This window comes from Thalia democratica, chromosome 1, assembly GCF_965202585.1.
Source record: "Thalia democratica chromosome 1, ktThaDemo2.hap1.1, whole genome shotgun sequence".
NCBI lineage: Eukaryota > Metazoa > Chordata > Thaliacea > Salpida > Salpidae > Thalia > Thalia democratica.
In genome coordinates this window covers 51,006,381-51,028,462 of record NC_139165.1, presented here as the reverse complement: position 1 = coordinate 51,028,462, position 22,082 = coordinate 51,006,381, and the positions used below count along the sequence as shown (strand labels likewise).

General features: G+C 25.1%; 1 protein-coding gene across 1 annotated transcript; it reads right to left on the bottom strand.

The window, feature by feature from the left end:
* Positions 1 to 19,966: 19,966 nt before the first annotated feature.
* Positions 19,967 to 21,611, bottom strand: LOC145833969 (equilibrative nucleobase transporter 1-like). Its single transcript, XM_082941265.1, has one exon. It carries the CDS (start codon positions 21,606 to 21,608, stop codon positions 20,148 to 20,150), a length of 1,461 nt encoding a protein of 486 aa, XP_082797391.1. The 5' UTR covers positions 21,609 to 21,611; the 3' UTR covers positions 19,967 to 20,147.
* Positions 21,612 to 22,082: the final 471 nt, after the last annotated feature.

The following is a 22,082-nucleotide window of genomic DNA, read 5'->3' as shown; positions in this document are numbered from 1 at the left end:
TGGAAACACAATGTGACTAAATTTTCAAACCAGAAAAAAAAAAACATACTGGAAGCATGGAAATTTTTAGATATATTAAATATTAAAGCAGATTTCTACATGCTATTTACAGGGTGATCACAGTTTATTTAGAATTTTTCCTATATTTTAAGAGCTATGCTTCTCTTTTCTTTTAAATCAAATTTTAAGCAAAAAGTCTTTTAATAGGATAAAATTATTTAAAAGAAACCATATTTCTACTTTATATGTATTTGTGTATTTAAATTTTTTATGAAAAAACAACTTTTGCTTTTTTTTTACCAACTAGTATTTCTTATTTGATCTAAATTTTAGGAGTATTTTACTTTTTTTCTTGAAATTCTAGAGTAATTGTTTTTAAATCCAGGCTTTTACAGTTTAAATGGCCGCCTTGTTTTAAGCATAATATTTCTATTTTGAATTTCATCTCATTTTTGACACTAATCACTCATACATTTCAATGTAAATTTTCAAGTGATAATGAAATTTAACAATTAATGTTTTCCAAAAATATAGAGATAGCCTCCAACTTCACGAGATCAAACACACTATTGCAATGATAAATTATTCTAAATCTGGATATGTCATATTTCCTAGCACAATCTCCATTGTTAATTAGATGTTCTGCAACTGAAGATCTTTTTGCTGCGTTTTTTGTTGCTGTTGTCTTAATTTCAGGTTCTTGTTCAGTGAATTTCAAAACACAAGCAGGTAGATGTTCTTTTATCCTGGTTTTTAAGTGCCTTGAGGTCTGACCAATATAGCTCTTTTCGCAAGCTCAATTAAACTTGTACACTATACAACTTTTGTCTTGGTCTGGTATCGGGTCCTTCAACTGCACTTTTAATAAAGATTTTGACAGAAATATAACTCTTGGAAGCACTTGATTGTAAGATGTTTTTATTTGCTTTAATTAATGTTTTATTTACCAGGATGTTATTGCAGTGAGATTTAAGCTTAATATTAAAGTTGGTGATTTGATTTAATATTATATCAATATCTAAAAATACCAAAGTAATTAGAAAGGACTTGAGGGCATAGGGAGTAAATATTTTTTTCACAAATTGATCGATTTTAATGAGTTTTAACTAAGCTATAAGATGCTTTTTACAGTTTTCAAAAAATTAAAAATAATTTGAGGTAAAGCAAGTCAAAGTGGAAGGCAACAATAGTTTCCTTACGGGAGGTGCAAACTAAAACCCCAAAAAAGGTTATTTCATTAAAACCCTATTTTCTCCTATGGTTTTTGAGATAAATACCTCAAACTTTTAGGAAATGTTTCTTGCAATATTTAGAAAATTATGTATTAAAAGACTTTAAAAAATTAAAAAACAAAACTGTGACAAAAAAAAAATTTGAACTAAAATTTTTATTTTAAGTTTTTTTTTAATTTGTTCCAAATGAATTTTCTATATAACAAGAAAGATTTCCTAAAAGTTCAAAGTAGTTATCTTAAAATACGTATGAGGAGAAAGATTTAAGGCCATAGGGGGGTAAACCATGTTTTTTACAAGTTGATCTTATTTTATAGTTTTTTCTAAGCTTCAAGATGCTTTTTATCATTTAAAAAAATTCAAATAATTTTTTGAGATATAACCAGTCAAAGTCAGGCCGCATAATAGGTTCCCTATGGGATGGGAAAACTAAAACAGCAAAAAAAGACTATTTCATTTAAAATATATCTCCTCCTACATTTTTCAAGCAATCTTTTTCAAACTTTTACAGTCTAATTTTTATACAATAACAAAAAAATGTTACTTTGGAATTAAAAAAAAAAATTTGTTAAAATATATTTTTTTTGAAAAAAAAAACATTTTTTTTTTATTTTTGTGATAAAATTTTTATTTTTTTAAATTACTAAAATTCTAAAGTAAAGTTTTTTCCTTTTATTATAAGGAACGTTTCCTGAAAATTTGAAGAAGATTGCTTGAAAAATGAAGGAGGAGATAGATTTACAGTGAATTTCAAAATTTCCGAGAAAATTGATCCTGAAAAATTTGCCGTCCATACGTTTATATCAAAAAATTTTACAAAAAATTAAATATCTCAAAATTTAAATGATAATTTTTAATTCTATAAAATTTGGCTTGTAGTTTGTACTTTAAGCTTTCATATAAATGCCAAAGTTAATTATTGTAAAAAAAAAAAAGGTTGGACCCCCCCCTATGGCCTTAAGTGATTTTGAGTTATTTGCCGTTTTAGTTTTTGCCTCCCATAAGAAACCTACTATAGTCTTCAGATTTGACCAGCTTTATCTCAAAATTTATTTTGAGTTTTAAAAATCTGCAAAAAGCAACATGTAGCTTACTTAAAACTCAATAAAAAAGACTAAATTGTGAAAAAGTTTATTTCCCCCTTTACCGTTAAATAATTCATAATTAAAAGAAAAAGAAGTTTTAAAGACATAAAAAGTAGTCTGAGATTTAAAAAACAGGATTGCCACAACAATTAATGTCAAAAAAAGTCTTGAGTGACAAAAACTGGCATAAGTAACTATCCTGACTCATATTCAGATGTTCAAACTAAATCCTCAAAAAAATTTTTCTTTAACTTTTAAAAGTAAAGTTGTTCAACAAAATTGGTTATAATAGAACAAAAGAATAAAATAAATCACATTCAAAATTTTAAAAAACTGTCCTGTGATTTAAAAAATCTTAAAACTATGTTGAGTTTTTTACAAATAACAAAATCATCTTGAGTCAGCCTGAATTTTAAAAATAATAAAATGTCCTAATATATTTAAAAATTTCAAAATACCTGAAGTTATCCTGAGTGTGTGGAAAACCTGCAAAAAATCAAAACTAGCATGAATTAGTCAGAATTTTTTATCAAATTTAAACTACTTGACTTATCCTGAGCCCTTTTGTGTATATGTTGGCTGTGGGTTTGATCTTGCTATGTTATACTTAGAGTGTTTTCAAAGCCGTCATTAAGACCCCTACACTATCAGACCACATGGTTTGTGTGGCAACCCCACAAGATAAGTAATTGTGAGCTGTGATTGTTGTTTGCCTAGTCATATAAGAACAATGCTGTTGGAAATTAAATGATTGATAACTCATTGCTGAATTTTTCTAATAAAATTTTGAACTAAGCTTGGTTATATTTTGTGGAAAATCTTATATTAATTATACAAAACCATACATTTCACTTTGTAAACTTATCTTTAAAAAAAATAAAATATATTAGCACTTATACATGCGTTAGCTGAGCATAATTGTACTATAGGTAATAAATTAAATATTTTAATGTTTTTTTAATTTCAGCTTTATTGGGTGAGCAAAGCAACCATAAACACAATCATTTAATCCATGGGTAACATTGAAATAATAAAAAATATATCTGATAAATCCAAAACTTAAAAACATTTATTTTCAATTTGTTACAGTTGTAACATAATTTTAAAAATCTCTGTAAATTTCAAGTTGTTTTTTTCCATTTTTATAAATGGTTATTTTTTTACTACAAAATTTATTTATGTTTAAAAAAGCTTTGTTAGTTTTGTTTTTGAATACAAAATGGCTTGCTAAGTTATACATGTTTTAAACCATGGTTGACATAATTTGTTAAGCTACTGTATATCTATCCTCTAGCGCAGGGGTCAGTCTTAGTAGCCTTTAATAATTAGCAAACCATTATTTTCTAGAAAATGGTTTGTGGGCTGCACTACATAGAAAATAAAAGGTGCCCTCACTTATTGAAAATTTTGTAGTAATCTACAAAAAAATTCTAATTAAAACCACTACTAGTATGATTAAAAATATAGTTACAAACGGCTAGTAATTAATTGTATTTAATAAAAAGTCTAATTACAAGTTTTTAACGAAAGCTTTATTTTAATTATTTTATAAGTATGTTTTTAACTAAAGTACATCGCGGGCAACAACTTGCAAATTGGAATTTTCGGACCTATGCTCTAGCGAATTATATAATGTTCTTAATACTTGATCAATTTTTTGTATTGGCAAGTTTGATTTAAAAACGCACAGGTTTTAAGGCTTTTATATTAACATAATTATTATGTATGAAAGACAACTCTTATTTTTAATTCTAGTACAGATGTGTCTAATTTTTTATCAGTGGGGTAGCACTTCTTTTTTGTTCAATAAATCGAGTATAGAGCTTAGAATATAGCATATTAAAAAATTACAGTAGTTTCTACAACATAACTGACTAAAACTTTTTCAGGTAGATAGAAAAGTTTAAACTTTAAACAATTTGAATATACCAATAAAACACAATGCAAAATTTTCGTAAGTAGTCCAGTTCTTTATTTTAAAGTAAAAGATTTAAAAATAAACCCAAGTACTGTTAATTTTGACAATAGATTTTTTTTTCCTTTCATTATGAAGCTAGAAAGTGTAACAAAAGCATTTATACATAAAAAACTAAAAACTATTCAAAATAGTAATTTGTTTGTCCTAATGCAGTGACCTCTACGGACATTGTGTCCACAGCAAAAATTGTGTAATTAAAGGAAATAACGTTCAAAACAGTAGGTAGCTAATATACTTACAATATTATACGTAGTTTAGTGCTGTAATGGCTATTCACTTTTAAAGGACAATGATGATTTTTTTTTCGTGTTTGCAAAGTTTTTTTTCTAGTTTTTTTCTTGCTTACATAAGATTAGACTTCTCTCGAATGGTATTAGAGAATGACCAAGAAGTTTCTTAAATTAAATTCAATTTAATAGGATAAGTTTTGTGACAAATTAAAAATTGTACCTCATTTGTTTTAAATTAAACTTTTTACTTTATCTTTTAAGAATTGTAAATGTGTAACTAAACAAAAGTGCGTAACCAATTAAGTTGATAGATTCGCAAAAAGTTACTGTGATAGAAAAACATATTCAATGATATGTAAGTAAATTACTTACTCAAGCAAAAAAAGTATAATCTATATAAAAATTTATAATTAGTAAGCTTGCTTAGCTTGAAAAAGTAACCCTTTGAGCTGTAAAATCATTTAAAAATAGGGTTATAAAACACTTTAAATGGATATTTTTAAATAGAAAGTTTGCTTTTCAGAATGTGCAACTCTTGTAATTTGAAATTTTTTATTTAGTTTTTACACTTTTTCTAGAAACAAAACTTTAAAACTACGTTATTACCTTGCTTTTTTCTACAAGAAAACTTATAAAACTACGTCATAATAAAAAAACTGAGAACTATTTGAAAGTAAAAAATTAACAGCTGTATACTTTTAGAAGGCTATTTTAGAATAAAACCATATTTAATCGCTTTAGTATTATGGATATTTCAGTTTTTTTCAGAGGTCGCAAAAGAAATCAGTCAAAATACGCCCCTGAAACAATTGGCTCAGAACGTTATAATATTTAGTCTAAAATGCACGCTTAATGTAAAACTCATGTAGCGTAGTACTTAAATGAGTGATCTACCAGATCAATAACCTGGTAGGATCCGGATCAAGCTATTTAAAAAGGGTAATAATATATTTCTTATAGAAACAAAACCTTATATTGAAAAAACTTTACCAAACATATAAAAAATAGTTACCTTAAGAGACACAAGATGAGCATTAAGAATAAACAAATCCACTATATTATTATTTTTACAGCTAGTAGTTGATGTATCATACATACATTGAACTGTAGTCAGACTGAAAAGTTCTAATGAAAACGAAACTCGTGTTTCAGTTTATCGAAGGCTTGTGGTTTCATAATTGGATTGGTATGGTTAAGCCTGTCTTATGGCATATGTTAATTCAGCCTTAGAGTCTGACTGACTTTTGCCGATGTTTTCTTTGAATACTACAAAACAGATATAAATAGACTGTTCATTCTAATACGATTATTTATCAAAACAAAAACATGGTTAGTACAAAATTTAAAGATAACAAATATTTTTAGTTTTTATAACTTTTTTATTTATTCATGTAAGTGTTTGAAAGCATTTGAAAATTTTTCAAAAAATATTTGTTTTCTAAAATAAAGATACAAAGAGTTATTAAGAAAATATTTATTAATTACATAAAAAGTGGCATTAAGTTTTATACAACCAGTTAAATACATAGCAAATAAAAAATGTTATTTTGTGTAAACATTGGCTAAATGTCTGCTTTAAAGATTTTTTACTGAAAAAAAAAAAACAAATAACAGAGAAGTAGTAAATTTTATCAATAAATTAAAAGCATACTTCTTATTTTTATACATAAAAACTATTTCGTTATTAAAAAAAAGTTTTTACTGGAAAGTGACCACTGTAGGCTGCAAATTTTTGTTTTCAATCTCTTTGTCTATACAAAGGTTTATTGAACAAAAACAACTGGATACGCAAAAAGACCTCTCGCTCATCAAGTTGCATACCCAACTTAATCAAAATTAATATGAGCAAAAAATTAAAAAAAAAAAAAAAACTTTACAGTCAAAATTTGTACTCTAAAACGAAAAAGTGTATGAAAAATGAGACTTCTAAACTTTATAACATTTAATATTTTTCTAAAAATATGAAAATATCGAAAAAAATAAAAGAATTTTTATACACACATATATTTAACACTACACAAACATAAGATATATATTGAACTCTACGTTAAAAGGTAAGATTTCTATCTAAAATTATTTTAATACTAAAATCTATCAATAATTTTTGCAAATAGTTTAGCCTATTATATAATTTAAAAAATAGAAAAATAAATTAGTTTATAAATAAATTTGAATTAAAAAAAAAAAGTATGTTTAGAAATTAAGACTCTACTATCAATATATAATAACTTATTAAAAAATAATTAACAATAGATCAAAGCTAGAACATAAAAAATAAATAAAATAAAGCTGCAATATTCAAAAAAAAACGTTAATCAAGCTGTATCTATAAAAAAAAAATTGCTTAGACTAAATAAAAAGTACAAATTAAATATATCCTTTTAATTTTAATTATCAGTTATTATAAACTTGAATAAAAGTTTAAATATAGGAACTTAACTATACCAAAGTAATAGTGTAAACAACCACAAAAAACACCTAAAATAGTAAATAAGTTTTTTTTTAGAAAACTAAATATAAAACACTAAGAATCATAAAATAAGTCAATCTAATACTAGTTTTAAATTTTATCAGTAATTTAGTATCTAACATTCTTTGTTTTCAGGAAAAAATAAATTTAGAGACTAATAATTTTATTTACACAGATTAATTGTAGACTATGAAAAGAAATTGTTTACTAATACACTTACAAACTACAAACAATTTCCTGGTTTAAACAAACGTATACACAACATTAAAAATTCTTTATTGCTAAAACTTGTTCAACTCTAGATGTCAGTATTTTACTAAATACTGTTTAGTGTGTAAAAATAATGTTTTAAAATTTAATTAATTTAAGTTAATCGCGGACCTAAACTTGGCTGTTAGTAAATAAAACACTGGTCATTAAATCTTTAAGGCTAAGACCTGAATTTGATTTTTAGAAAGTCATATGCACCTTTAATTATTATAAAAAGAAACAAGTAAAAAATACTTTTAATATAACTTAATTTTCTTTACTAATACATGTTAAACTAAAAATTGGTCAGATATAATAAATAGTTATAGTTTTAATGAAAGAAGCAGAAATTTGTTAATATAAACTTGTTTTAAAATTATCGCTTTCAGGAGTAAACAAAAGAACAGCAAGACATGAACTGCGTACATAGGTTTACACCTAGTAAGAAAAAAAAAATCTGTGTTTAGGAATTTTATTTTTTTGCAAAAAACATTATTCTATAGCTTATATAAGTCTTTTAGACCAGAGTTTTCAAAACTCATTTAGTCAATCGCTCCTACTCAGAAATTTGAAAAAAAAATTGCCCCCCCCCCCCCCATAATTTTATAAAGTAATTTTCATCTTGTGTACGCTTTTTTGAGCCAAAAAGGTTGTGTTTGAAATGTAATTTAGACTAATATTCCTTAGGCACTCACTTTTAAGCTATGTTTAAAGTAATTTACAGAGCTTGAGAAAATAATTTGTAGTTATTTTATTATAAGCCTGGTAAAGTGTTTTAAAATACTTAATAATTAATAAGCCTTATGTATTCTGTAATCAATTTTGTTCAAGTATGAATTGTTTTGCAACTAATGAACCCTTAAGGTTAGTGATTGGCAACTTTTTTAGTCAGCAGGTCATATTTACTAAAAAATTCTTTATCGTATCGACTTGTTAAAAAAATGTACTTGCGGGCTGCGTTTTTTAAAAAACTAACATAAAAGAAGTTTTAAAAACTCGAGCTAAATTGTAATAAAATGATCTAGTGTTATTGTTATCTTGGAAGTGCTATTGTAAACTGAAAACCAAATTGAAAGCGTATTTTAAAATGTTTAGTATCACAAACTAAATGTAATTTGTTTTGCACAAGTAGTTTTTAAGTTATTTAGCAGGTCGCAATTTGACTGGATCTGGACCGTGCGTTAACCATCTGAAATATTAACTTAAACCTGACATTATAAAAGTATCTGATATAACGAATTTCGAATGTTTTGTAGTTAATGCTAAGTAACTTATTTAAGCCAAGCACTATACTTAAACTATTGTGATTGTCTAATACTTATAATAATAACTATATTGCATATACATAATACTTACAAAATCCCCAATGTTTCTGCTGTGAAGAAATACTCATATTTGGCAATATTTTCTTTTTAACTTTTTAATTTTAATCGGTAAAATAAATAGAATACTTTTTACCACGGACATGTAATGGAATAAGTCAAAATTCAGAAGTTTAATCAAAAATTACACTTAAAATATTATTTTTAGTGTGCCAGATCAACATGCTCGCTAGCCACAGAATAACTTTTCGCGGGCCGCATACTATTAATAATAAAAACATGCTGGCAGGCCGAAGATGCATACTTCAGAAGTTTTAGCATTTAATTTGTACTTTTATACTAAAAGTAATCCCTAACTCAGGCCTTAGGGGAGTATAAATAAACTTAGACTTGAATGTATTTTTCTCATTGAAAAACAAATAAAAATAGAGGTTATATAACTAATTTTTTACGTAGTTTAAAATTCAAAAAACATGAATTTATGTCAAGATAAAATTATGAAATTATGCTACTAAAGTAAAAGGAAATCAACACAACAGTAATAATCAACGAAAGTTCTTTGTCAATAAAAGGAATAAATTAGCAAAGTTCGTCTGTTAATTTATCCTACTTTATTCTGAGTATGTTGATAAGACAATTACGTTTCAATGTTACATAGTTTTAAAATACGAAAAAACATTATTTGTCTGAAAAATAAACTACGACCGTTTTAAGTTTTATAGAGAATGCCAGTAAAGAAAAAAAATTCAACTGTTCAAAAAAAAAACATATAAAATTCCATTTTCACTTAAATAAGCATTTATAACTTTAAAGATATTTTAATCTTAATAATCTATGTTGTTTATTATATAATGTTTAGCTATTTGGTGTAAGCTAATGAACGATAGTTGTTTAAAGTATTAATGTACGCTATTAAACTACAGTACAATTTTTTTTTAATCCTATAAAAAACAAAATAAATTTCATTTTAAACTAAATTTTAAGCTTTTTTAAAGATTTAATAAACTAAATGACTAAGAAATACTATAAAGTATTAAGTGCAGTATGTATAACTAGGAGTATATACGCTTAACTATTTTGTTAGATTAATTTGTTGGTTTTTTCTTCTATTTTTTACATTAATTAAAACTATTATAACATAACTTTTCTTAAGAACTTTTAACGACTTCCATTTATAGAAAATACGGAGAAAAAGAATTCAGAACTAATTCGTATCAGTACAGATGAAACTGCTTCTTATTATACAAAACTGTCGTAAAAAGCTGAAACAATTGAAAATCAAATTTGTCCAACGTACTTAATCTATATTTATATATATACAAGTATCTGTCAAAACTTACGATTTAGTTAAAACTGATAATTGAAAAAAAAAGTATATAAAAAATGTTTTCTTTTCTATTGTAAACACCTTGATTTAAAAAAACAAAAGTTCGAAGTATTACGTTTTACAAACAAACTTAAATCTACAATATCAATCAATAAAGAATTTTATAATTTTAATGCTTAAATTTCAGGTTGATGTTAGTTTTTGTAAATAGAAGAAGCCCAAAATAAAGAAAATCTAATTGCATGTCAAATGAATTAGAAGATCATGAAACAGATACACATGACTCAAGTTGTATAAAAGAAAATATGTAATTGGTATTTACGACAAGTTTGTGATATACTACTTATCACAATTTTTTCTTTTAGCTGAAAGCAAATTTATTGCAAGTTATCAATTTTTTATAATTAAGATTATTTGTAGAGGATTATCCTATCTAACCTGACTTACTTATATTTAATTTTCTATAGATATCTGTGCTATGTACAACTATACACGACTCGATAACCGAAAGGTTTTTTCGTACACCAGGTCTTTAAACCAAACTTTTTGATCGCTTTTACTATCGTTCAATAAACAATATTGATTATTAAATTTATTTATTTAGTATTTTTTTTTGCTATTATAGATAACTAAATAGTGCTTAATAATTAACCTGACACGAAACTAAAAGCAATATTTCAATAAGTGTAAAATTTTTGATACTCAACTGATTTTAAGGTGTTCTAATAGTAAAACTATAAAAAGTATTATAAGCCACCAATTAAATTAAAAAAAATAAATCGAAATGTTTCTTGATTTATAGATTAAAAAAAATAAATTCAAATGTTTTTTCTAATATTTTTTGTAATACGCTACTTTTGTAGAAGAGTTATAAACTGACGGAAAACTTAAAATAACAGTTTTATAATCATAATATGTAAACTATTTTAACACAAATAAGAAACTACTTTTGGTAGGAATATGTAAAACCGTCTCTAATGATCTAAAAAAATATACTTGAACAGACAAGCCGTTGCTGAAAATCAGGAGAATCAAAACAAAATTAATGATCCAACTGAACAACCAGAGATTGTTTGGCTGAAGATTGTCAACTTACGAAACGGTGAAAAGTATATGTACGAAGTCAATGTAAGGTTGGGTTAGCGCTTTAACACTTTTTTAAACATAAACATTATAATGAGCAATTTATAGTAGGTAGAAAATATAAACCAAGTATACCAGAATTTTAATTAAAGAACTATAAAACATATGTAAAACTTTCAATATCTTTCAAAATGCTCAATCGTTTCTGTTACGAAGATACCTATGATGGATATATCTGGGTTCTTATGAAAGACTTTCGCATCATTCGCAGAGATGAAACTCCACTGTAGCTTGGTAAGCGCGATAGAGATGTGGTGAATTTTTTATGTTTAGGCTAATTTTTGTGTTAAATTTTTTATTGCTTTGTTCACATAGTTGTATTATATTGTTGGATAAATTTATAACTTTTTTTTTTGAGTAAATATATATATTTTTACGTAGTAATGAAAATGATTTTGTAACATTTGTATTGTGTAATAGTTTGTGTTTAATATAGTTTAAAATTTAGTTAACGGTTATAGTTTTAGGCTAGAGTATTGTTATTCAAATGAAGCAAATGGACTTTAAAAATAATAAATAAAATATTTAATAAAAAAGTTGTCACTAAATTAACCGTTACAAAAAACTTAATTAACGAACTGAAATACCATAGCTGCTTTGTTCAAACTAAAATTTTAACTTTGAAAATTTTTAAAATACGTATTGTTTAGTTATTTTTTCAATCAAATTGTATTATAACTTATCACAGGCTGTAGATTTTCTTTGAGGTCCGCATTTGATCTCTAGTTTAAATGTACTAATAAAGCTAAAAAATAAAAAGTTTCTAAACAATGTCTCAAAACGGTAAACTCAACTAATTTTCTATAAGTAAGACCCAATAAACTTTTTGCTATTAACCGTTTTTACAAATCATTTTTGACTGATCATCTTTTTTCCTTATGCTTACCACCAATATACTTATCCATATATTCCTTAATTTTAGTTTTAAAAGGTTTGGAAAACGTTAAAGCATTTAGTATAGTATTCATCAAGTGTCAGATAGAATTTATTGCAAGAATTTTAATAAATTTTTTAATGGTTTAAATTCGCCTTTTAAATTTGTATATAAAGTTATTCTCTGGAATATAACTTTCCGATAAAGTATTTAAATATTATGGTATATTTTTTTACGTCTAAATTTTTTATAAGGAGTGAAAACTGATCAATAAAAAATCATATGAATATTTTTCCGTAAGTATTTTAATTAAAAGCTTTTGATAACATTCTTAAAACATTAGATTTAATAAAATATTAAGCTCATTTATTTTATTGCTCTATACGCTGCATGTAAAACCAAATAATATAAAAAATTCTGTAGTTTATCTCTTACTTTTTTAACTGTATGGTGTTTTAGTATGTACAATTTAAAGTCTCCAATTAACAAACAAGTAATAATACTAGCCTGATTTCAAACTGCATGGTTAAACTACCTACTTATTTTATCTTTTTTGTATACTTTATATAGTTTTTTTTTAACATAATTTTTTTTGTTCTTTGTTTTTATTAAAACGGCAGAAATTATGATTTACAAAAGTTTCAAAAGCATAAATTTAATTCCATATGTATAGAGCTTGGTTTGATTTCCCATTCACAAAAACGATTAAAACTCTCTTGACCTAGTTCCAATCTCATTGTTTGATCATAAACATAAATTCCAAAAACGCTTTTACACCCAGTATGGTCTTAATGCAACAATAAGCTTGTGTGTTTATACAGGCATAGTTCTACGTAATGTGTTTGAAATATGATTCATAATTTAAAAAAATATTACAAAATGTAACCTATATTCATAAAAACAACATATATAGAAATATTCTATGTTTATTGCACGACAAAAAAATCAATCAATGAACTCCTGTCTGCAAAAGGGGCAGGTTTTGTGATTGTTGAACCACGTGTGGGCGCACTCCGCGCAGAAGACATGCTTGCAGTCCAGCTCGACCAACTTCAACCCGACTTTGAAATCACTCAAGCATATACTGCACCTGCTTCCCAGGTTCGACTGCCCGGCTTCAAAATGCTTGAACTTTTCAATTCTGATTTTTGTGAGGCTTTTGGTTGGGGGTTGCCAAAAGTTTGGCCAAGTGTCGTCAGGACCATATATGTTCAAAACTAGTCGACGCATTATAAACTCTCTTTTCAATCTGTCTATCTCAGACATTGCCGCAACTTGCTGTTCGTCCTCCTAAACATATTTAAATCTAAATTTTAGTAAATTTCTAAAACAACACTTTCTAAGTAAAATATTACATAAATATTCAAAACAAAAGTTATTACTCTAGTAAATGGGAAATTTATTGAAAAATTGTTAACTTTATATAATAATATATATATTGTATTTGTATTATTATATTTTATATATATTTTTTATTTATTTTACTAACAAAGCTAAATCAACTACGAAATATCTCCTATTACATCAAATAATAAAAATTCAAAAGTTGTGTTTAGATTTTTTTACTTTCAAAAATATCTGGATAAAAACATATTTATAAACCAAGTTTCAGCCGTTATTTTTTTAAATTTTTAGCATTATTGTAGTCTTATTAATAACATAGTTATTGTCTTAAAATTAAAACATCTAATTGAGATTGAAATACTAACTAAATCTTTATACTGAAAACTTTTTTTTATAGTTAAAATTATTTCAAATAAAAGATAATTTGTTTTTTTTTTTATCAAACATTTATATAAGTTGATAATTGTATAGAATTTATAAGGAATGGTTTAATTATAATTAAAAATTAATATTAAAATCAAAAATATCTTACTTGTATAAGACGAGCCAAAAGTTGTATATCTTCGGATATAGCTGATGAGCCCGTGTTATTCATTTCGTTAGATTTTTAATGCTGAAAATTTATTTAATAAAGTATCTACTTTAATTTTTACCAAACTAACATGGAATTAAAATCATTAGTAAAAATAAATTTGTAATGTATTAAAAAAAAAATTCAACTTTTATAATTATTTTTGTGATGAATATTAAGTAAATACCCAAAAAATATTTTATAAGCACTTTTTAAATAAAGCCAGTTATTTTCTATAATTTAGTTTTTTTACTAATGCTTGTCTTTTGATGTTATTTTTAGTTGGGTAAACGGTTTAGAATTAGGCCTTTCAAATCCTGGTAAAATTTTAAGTACTGACAAAAACTTAACTTTCTTTTTATTTTAAGTTTTCCTTTTTTTTGTATATTTATAAGTTTATACTTTTAGGAAGGTCAGTGAAGGGCTTATGATTTAGATTTATTGGTAGTTAGGTAGGAAATAGGAACTTTAAAATTATTTATTTAGTTTATAGTTGATTTTTGTGGTTTGAATCTTAAAATATCACTGAACACCTAGATAAACAAAAAAAAATCCCCTGTTAAACTTTGTATTACAATCTCTAATAAATTAAATTTCCAACTGAAACATAAAAGATAAAACTGAGACTTGTAGAAAAAGTTGTGTAGAATGAAGAAAATAAAAATAATTAACAAAAACTTATTAAAGGAACAAATTTAAAGTAGAGACCTGAAAACAATCAGCCCAAGATCCAATCAGAATTAAACAACTATATACGCGATGTTAATTCTTTATTTTTTCAACTATAATTTGATTAAAGTGATTAAAACTTGCTTTATTAAAACTTATTCTTTTTTCTTAATATTTGATTTCTACAAGAAACCAGTAGTGAAAATATGTATTCAAAAAAGTAAATGAACTAGTTCTCAAAAGCAAGTGGACAAACAGTAAAAATTTATAAATAAAAATATTATTTTTAGTGTCAATTGATTACATTAGTTTGTTCAACAAGAAAAAAAAGCTCAAAAAATTTGGTCCTAGGACTTGGTGCACGAAGAACCTTTCGGTTATCGAGACGTAACCACGGATCTTGTCCAGGACATTAAAAAATAATTTTTCAAAAGAGCTACAATAATAGTTTAGTTTGAATAAGCTAGAAGTAGAAACTTTTAACTTTAATTTTATTTTAATTACACAATGTATAAATACTTTTGCGTATTCTAATTTTCAAAAAGAGTCAAACAGTTTCAATCAAAAAATCAAACCGTAATTGAAGGTAGAAAAAATATCTTTTTGATGCAAATGAAACTGAAAGAAATTTTTTTAAATAGCAATATCTTATGGTAGATTTAAAAAAATGACATAAAAGCAATAAAAAATTAAATCATACGGAAGGGGCCGGCATTATTGTATAAGTAATATAAGTGTGGAAATGTAAAAAAAAATATCGCGGGATATTTATACTACATAGTCAAATTTGCTACTTAAAGTAATAAGATGCAACAATGTAATTAAATTACTATTTTAAAAACAATTTTTTTACTGAATCAGAGTCAAATCAAAAGCATTTTTTAAAAAATATTAAAACAAAAGTAAAACGGAGGGTTTCTAATTGTATATTGTTTTATTTAACACCCAAAAATTACTATGCTAGATAGTCTTTTAGTTAAAAAAAGTAAGGTTTTTTTTCTAAATGTTACTGTTATTTAACTATTAAATGTTCTATATATTTCGCTAAACCTAGAATTTACTAAATGTTAATGCAAAAATTGTGTAAACTCTAATTAAATTAAGTGTATACTTTTAAAACCATATTTAATAATAACTGCAAAATTATTCAAAAGCTTTTTTATAAACAGAAACCAGACTAAAGCTTAAGATGTAAATTGTTTTTTTTAATTTAAAAAAATAAATGTTGCATGCTTATAAAAATAAACTAAAGCTATCAAACCTGTTATAGTTAATTAATAAGCCAATAAAAACTGCTGTAAAAAAATATTTCATTAACTATGTAGTATAAATATCCCGCGGTATTTTTTTTAAATATTTCAAAAGAATTAAATTTTACTAACACAATCAAAATAACACATTGGTTACTTACATACATGTTGGTAATTTTTAAAAGATGTCAATTTTTAAATTGTTGAACATTTTTCTAATGTTTTCAAACTTAATTTAAAACTTATACAGTTTATAATTGCACTTATGTCTCTTATCAAAGTTAATTTAATTTTATTTAACATGTTCTTATTAGTTTAAAGCTATTTGAAGCTATTACAACCACAAAAAAGAAACAACTAAAAAAATACAAAAAAAAATAAAAAACCACAAAACATCAAAGTTAAAAAAAAATGAACTTTTTAAGATTCATTTTTTATTAGCTTAGGAAACGTTAAAAAATATTTTTTTTACTACTGAAAGACAAAACTTGTAAAAAACTACTGAATATCAATTAAGTAAATTTTTTTTACAATTGGTATATGATTTAAAAGTGTAAACTCTCACAATTTACAAGAAATATTTTTAAAGTAATTTAAAATTTTAAAGAAAGTTAATGTTAGAACATTAAGTATTAGGTTAGAGGATTTTAAAAAATATTGCGTAGTAAATTGATCCAAATAATAAATAAAAACTGCAAAATTGAAAGCTATAATGTTAAAACTAACTCGTCAGCACATAAAAAATACAAAAATGTTATCTCTAAAATGTTTCTGTCAAAATATTAGGGGGGGACTACCTATAAGTATAATTCTAACAGCAGTTCGTGCTTTATGGTTTCAATAACTCACTTACTTTAAAATTGTGATAACTTTATTAAATATTAAACACCTAATGTAATTAGTTTGCAAAATTAAACAAGATAAGCTTAATCTTTTAAATATGTTTTGCTAATAAAAAACACTTGAATTAAAGTAATTATGTATAAGTCTTCTTAATTTCATTATAACTTTAATATGTATTAAGAAAAAACTGTGTTGTTTAAACTTATTATAAAAACTATATAAAACTTAATTCTCAAACAGAAATAAAAATTCATAGTTATGTATTTTAAAATTATTAAGCTATAGTAATTGTTAAATTCAAGTTTAAAATATTAAAGCTAAATAAAAATCTAAACTAGTGTTTGAAAATTAATTTTAAAAAAGTTAAAATTCGATGGTACATATTTTTTTAAAGCTCTAAATATAATTTTTGTAGTCTCTAACTTTTATAACTCTTCAAAAAAAATCTTAAAGCAACTTTTAAAATATAATATTAAACATCAATTCATCATAAACTATTATGTTTTATTTATATGATTTAAAAAACCATACTTTTTTACAACTTATTATTATTATTCACTTATATGTTAATCAATTTATATTATTCAATTATTTTATTAAAGAGTTAAATTATAAAAGATAAAACCTCAGAAACTTGTTTTTCTTGAATATAGCTGCTTATTTTATAGGTCCACGAGGGTTTTAATAAAACTATTTATAAGATAGTGTTGTACAAACCTTAAATAAACATTTGAAGGACACTAAACACAATGCAGTCATTTTAAGTCAAGGATCAACACACTTAAATAGAATGTCTGTAAAAATTCAGTAGTAACCTTGCAACTATTCAACTCAGTTCAATACTAGCTCTCATAAAAGTAATCTAGTATACTGAATATATTAATTTTTTAAAGATTTTTACACGGCAATCATTCTAAAACAAGGGAAAATCTGAGTCATTTTTCTTGACCCAAAAATTTTAAAACACAATAGTTTGTTTGTTCTTCGGTTTTTAGTATATTTTTTACAGAATTAAAAAACTAAATTGTAGATCTTTTTTTTGTTTAAGTCTTGTTTTTTTAGGTTGCTGCTATAGCCCATTAAACAGGTAGGAAATTTTGGCCTTATTTTAGTCCTCGGAACATTTCTCAAAAAATACACATTATTTCACTATTTTTTTTAATATTCCTTAGTGAATTATCTTATTGGTCAGTGTCTTTATTCATTTTATAAACTTAAAATATTCTGAGATATAGGCCAATTTTGTTTTTTCAGCTTTGGTCTTTAATTATTTCGTCAAGTCAAAAACAATTTATTAAGAAAATCTAAATTAGACGAGCTAATAAAAGTACTTTTGTCCAGTATCAAAAAAAAGTTAAAAGTCAGAAGAGTTTTTAGTTGTTTTTTAGTTCTGGCAACATATAAAAAAACGGGTAGCTGTCTAAATTGCACGAGCGTACAAATTTGCACGGAGACAATTTTGCACAGGCTATTTTTATTATTATACTTTTTTAATTAATTTTATTATTTTTTAATATTATTATTTTTTAGTATCACTGTTACCCTTAACCCTTACCCTCGGTCGGTAAGTTATTCTATTTCTTTTTCTATTTATTGTTATTATTTTTTAATTTTATTGTTTATTTTTTTTCTTTTTTTTACTATTACTGTTACCCCTAACCCTTACCCTCGGTCGGTAGCATTTTTTTTAAATTAATTTTCTAAAATATAATATTTAATAATTATTTTTTTACTTTAATTATTACTATCACTATTACCCCTAACCCTTACCCTCGGTCAGTATTTTTTTTGTTTTTTCAATTTTTTTATAGTTTTTTTTCGGTTTATTTTATATTTTTTGCTTCTGTGCGTAAATGTAACTCGTGCAAAATTGACCCTTGGTGCAAAATCGTCTTTGTGCAATTTAGTCCCCTCGTGCAATTTGTTTACCTCGTGCAATTTTATCTTTGTGCAATTTAGACCCGTTCCCAAAAAAATCGATTGAAATAAGGATTTTTAATTAAAAATGTTAAACAAAAATATCTTTAACAGTCAGTGAATCTAGATTTTCTTGAATTTTTTTTTACTAATCAAGAGGACATAATTAAAGACCCAAAACTGAAAAATAACACAGTTTTTAATATTTTATTAGTATTTGTGTATGGTTTTTTTTTTGTATACCAGGTCCTTAGACCAAAATTTTTGAGCGCTTATTTTTCGTTCAATAAATAGTATACATACATTGAAGCAGATTCAAAGCAATCAACTAAACTACATATCTACTTCATACTTGCCAGTATCAATTATTTTTGATATATTCCGGAATTTTCTCCTAGTCTAACTTTGTAAAAATTTTAGTTTAGAAAGATAAATTATCTTTTACATTTAACAGTTAATGAATTTTTTGTTTCCTAAACTATTATCTAAAAGGTTATGAATACTTCAAGAAGAGTAAATACCAGTATTTTGAACAGCTAGTATGAAGCAACTTTTATTTCTGACAAGCCTGCTCTGGTTTATTCTTACTGTTGAAGGCTACTATTTTTCTCGTATTTTTAATTTTGTTCTTCACATAGTAACTGATTTTATATTGTCAAATTTAACTTAAATTAGTTGAATAACATTTGCACATATACAGTTTTAGTAAAAATACCGCGATTCACTATTTTTAATAACTTATACTATTGTTATTTAAGGCAGTTATCTTAATTATTCTATTGAAAAAAAGGAAAACTATCAATTTTAAATATGATAACACAAAGTTAATCACAAACTATTAAAAGTAAAAACAACGAAGGTATCTTAACGAGAAACACTTTTTTACTTTTATAAAATTTTCTTCAAAAATTCAGCAAAATTTATTACTAAAAATGCATATAGTTAGAAAGAGTAAAGTTTTATTCAACTAAATACTATGATTTAGAAAACTAATTAAATGTTAATTTAATAATTTTTTTAGTTAATTATAAAAAGAAAGTTGTTAAGTATTTAAAAAAATACTAGATAATTTTTCATTACCGTGTTATAAAAGGACAATAAAATTAAAAAAAGTAACAGTAAGTTTAGTTGAAACGACAGCACAAAAAAAAAAGATAAAATTTTAAATACAACATGTCAAAAACTTATAATTTTTTTGTCGAAATATGTTACAATAAATGTTTTAAAAAGTTTTTGAGACATAAGGAAAAGAAAATTATTGTAATAGCTAAAAAGTTCAATAATTTAACTTATAAATAGATCACATACTATTATAAATTTAAAAAATAGTACCATTTATCGTGGCTTTTTAATCGTTTGTGTTTATGTGCTTCTCAAAAAATGTATTCAATTTATTTTATACTATTTTAAGTCAATAATAATAAGTTTTTATACCAATAAGATTTCTCTAAAACACTTACAATATCGGTCGTAAAACAAAAAAAGACCATTTTTAATTAAATTTTAGTTTTGTACTATAAATTGCTTGAAGAGGACAATGTATGTACTGTTTAAAAAAAGTCCTGGTATAGTTGCTAATAATATTTAGCTTTGTTTAAAAAAGGTCTAATAAAGCAATTTATAGAAAAATGCAATGACATATTCTAATTAATTTTAGCAGTAACAGAGTTTATTACAACTTTATGCTTTGTATGAATAGACGTTTTCTTTTTAAAATACCGATGTAACAGGTATGACGGATGTATAAAAGCGAAAGAACAAAGACCAACTAGAACACCGTTGATTACAAAAAAACTGTTTTCTGGATTTTTTGTCAAGTAATTAATAATTGGATACTGGATAATGTTCACCGTTCCACAGACAATCATGCTTATTCCGTACAATTTCCCAAAATGTTGAGATGGGTATAAAGCCGAACAGTAGTATTGAAAAGCTCCTGCGAACCAAACTCTTGATATAGCATGCATGAACATTGCGAAAATTTGCGCAGAAGCGAACCTAATGAGGTTTGCTATGTTCAAAAGTAACAACACTGTTAAGGACGTGTAAAATCCGACTGAGGATGTCAGTAGTAAAGCGGTTTCATTGTTGTGCTTTTTTAGTGTTTTTCTGTAAAGTAAATCTAAAACTATGCTGTTGATAAATGAAAAAATACAGCTAGAGGTTTGAATTATACCCATCATATCTGTGTAGTACTTTATGTCTTCTACTTCATTAGACTTCATTACCCAAGGTAAAAGGATGTTTAGAATGCTTAAGTAAAAGTTTGAAATCAATGCAAACGATAAAGCGCATAGTATACCAATCCAATAAAACGGCTTTTTTAGAGTTTGTGTTAATTTCATTTCATCTGGATCGAATTTGTTACTTTGTAACTTTTTTAAATTAAGGCTTTTCTTACTTCTTTCATTTTTTACCTGATTGAAAAGTTCATAGTAACCATAAGAGTAAGTATCAGGTAAAGAAAATGGTACTGAATACTTAGGTACAAGTAAAAAAGTACGAAAGTTTAAAACGATTAGAAAACTAGCATAAATGTAAATAAGCGTACTAAAACTTATGTTGTAGTTATAATAAATGTGGCTTATCAACAAATAAACAACTGAGCCCGAGTTGAATGCACCGGCAAGCGAGGTTGTATACGAACCACGACTTTTCTTAAACAAGTTTGCTGTTTGAGAATTAAGAATGAAAACGTTGAAAGAGCACGTTGCAAAAACGGGAAACACAATAAACAACAAAAAAGAGCTTTGATTTGAAATAGAAGCCAGTAGAAACATAGCTGCAGCGGCAGAGTTAGTGAGCAGTGTTCTGACGAACCACATTCCTAGTTTGTCAAGAACAAAACCTATAAACAAAACGGAGAACATAGAAACTGAAACGCTTATAATAAAAACCAATGTTAAAGTCTCGTATTGACTATTGCAAGATTGCTCCATAGAAATGTTTTGTCCATTTTCGTACATGGTAGAGTTACAGCTTTCTGCGAAAAATTGTTCGTCTTTAAGCACGGGGTAAAGATTTGCCCAGCCATAAGTAACACCTGAAAACAATGCATTTTCAAGAAAAGCTGTGATCCATGTTAACACTTTTTGAGTTTTCATTGTTTTAATTAGTTATTATTCTTAACAAAAACTGCTCTGAAATGATTTATCACTAAATAAAATAAAACTTTGTTAAATACAAAGTAAATATTTTAAAAGTAAACTTAAGTATGATATACCTTATAAAAATTCAATTAGATATTTAATTGGTATACAATCAGCTATCTAATAAGAATACCCATGGTATTTTTTATTTAGATAGCTGATTATGTATATTTTAGGCACACATCTTTGTTAATAATTAGTGTGCAAAATATTTAAAAACTTTGATAATTTTCAATTAAACGATTTCTTTAAGTTTCTCAGAAATTCGCTAATACAGCTTATAATAGTTTAATGCTATTTAGTACTTTATTACGTATAAAAGTGATATTAGTAAGACCATCTGTATAACTATTCTGGATGAAAATAGTTTGAAAAATGACAAAAAAGTTAAAATTACAATTAAAGTACATTACAAATTTTATGGAAAAA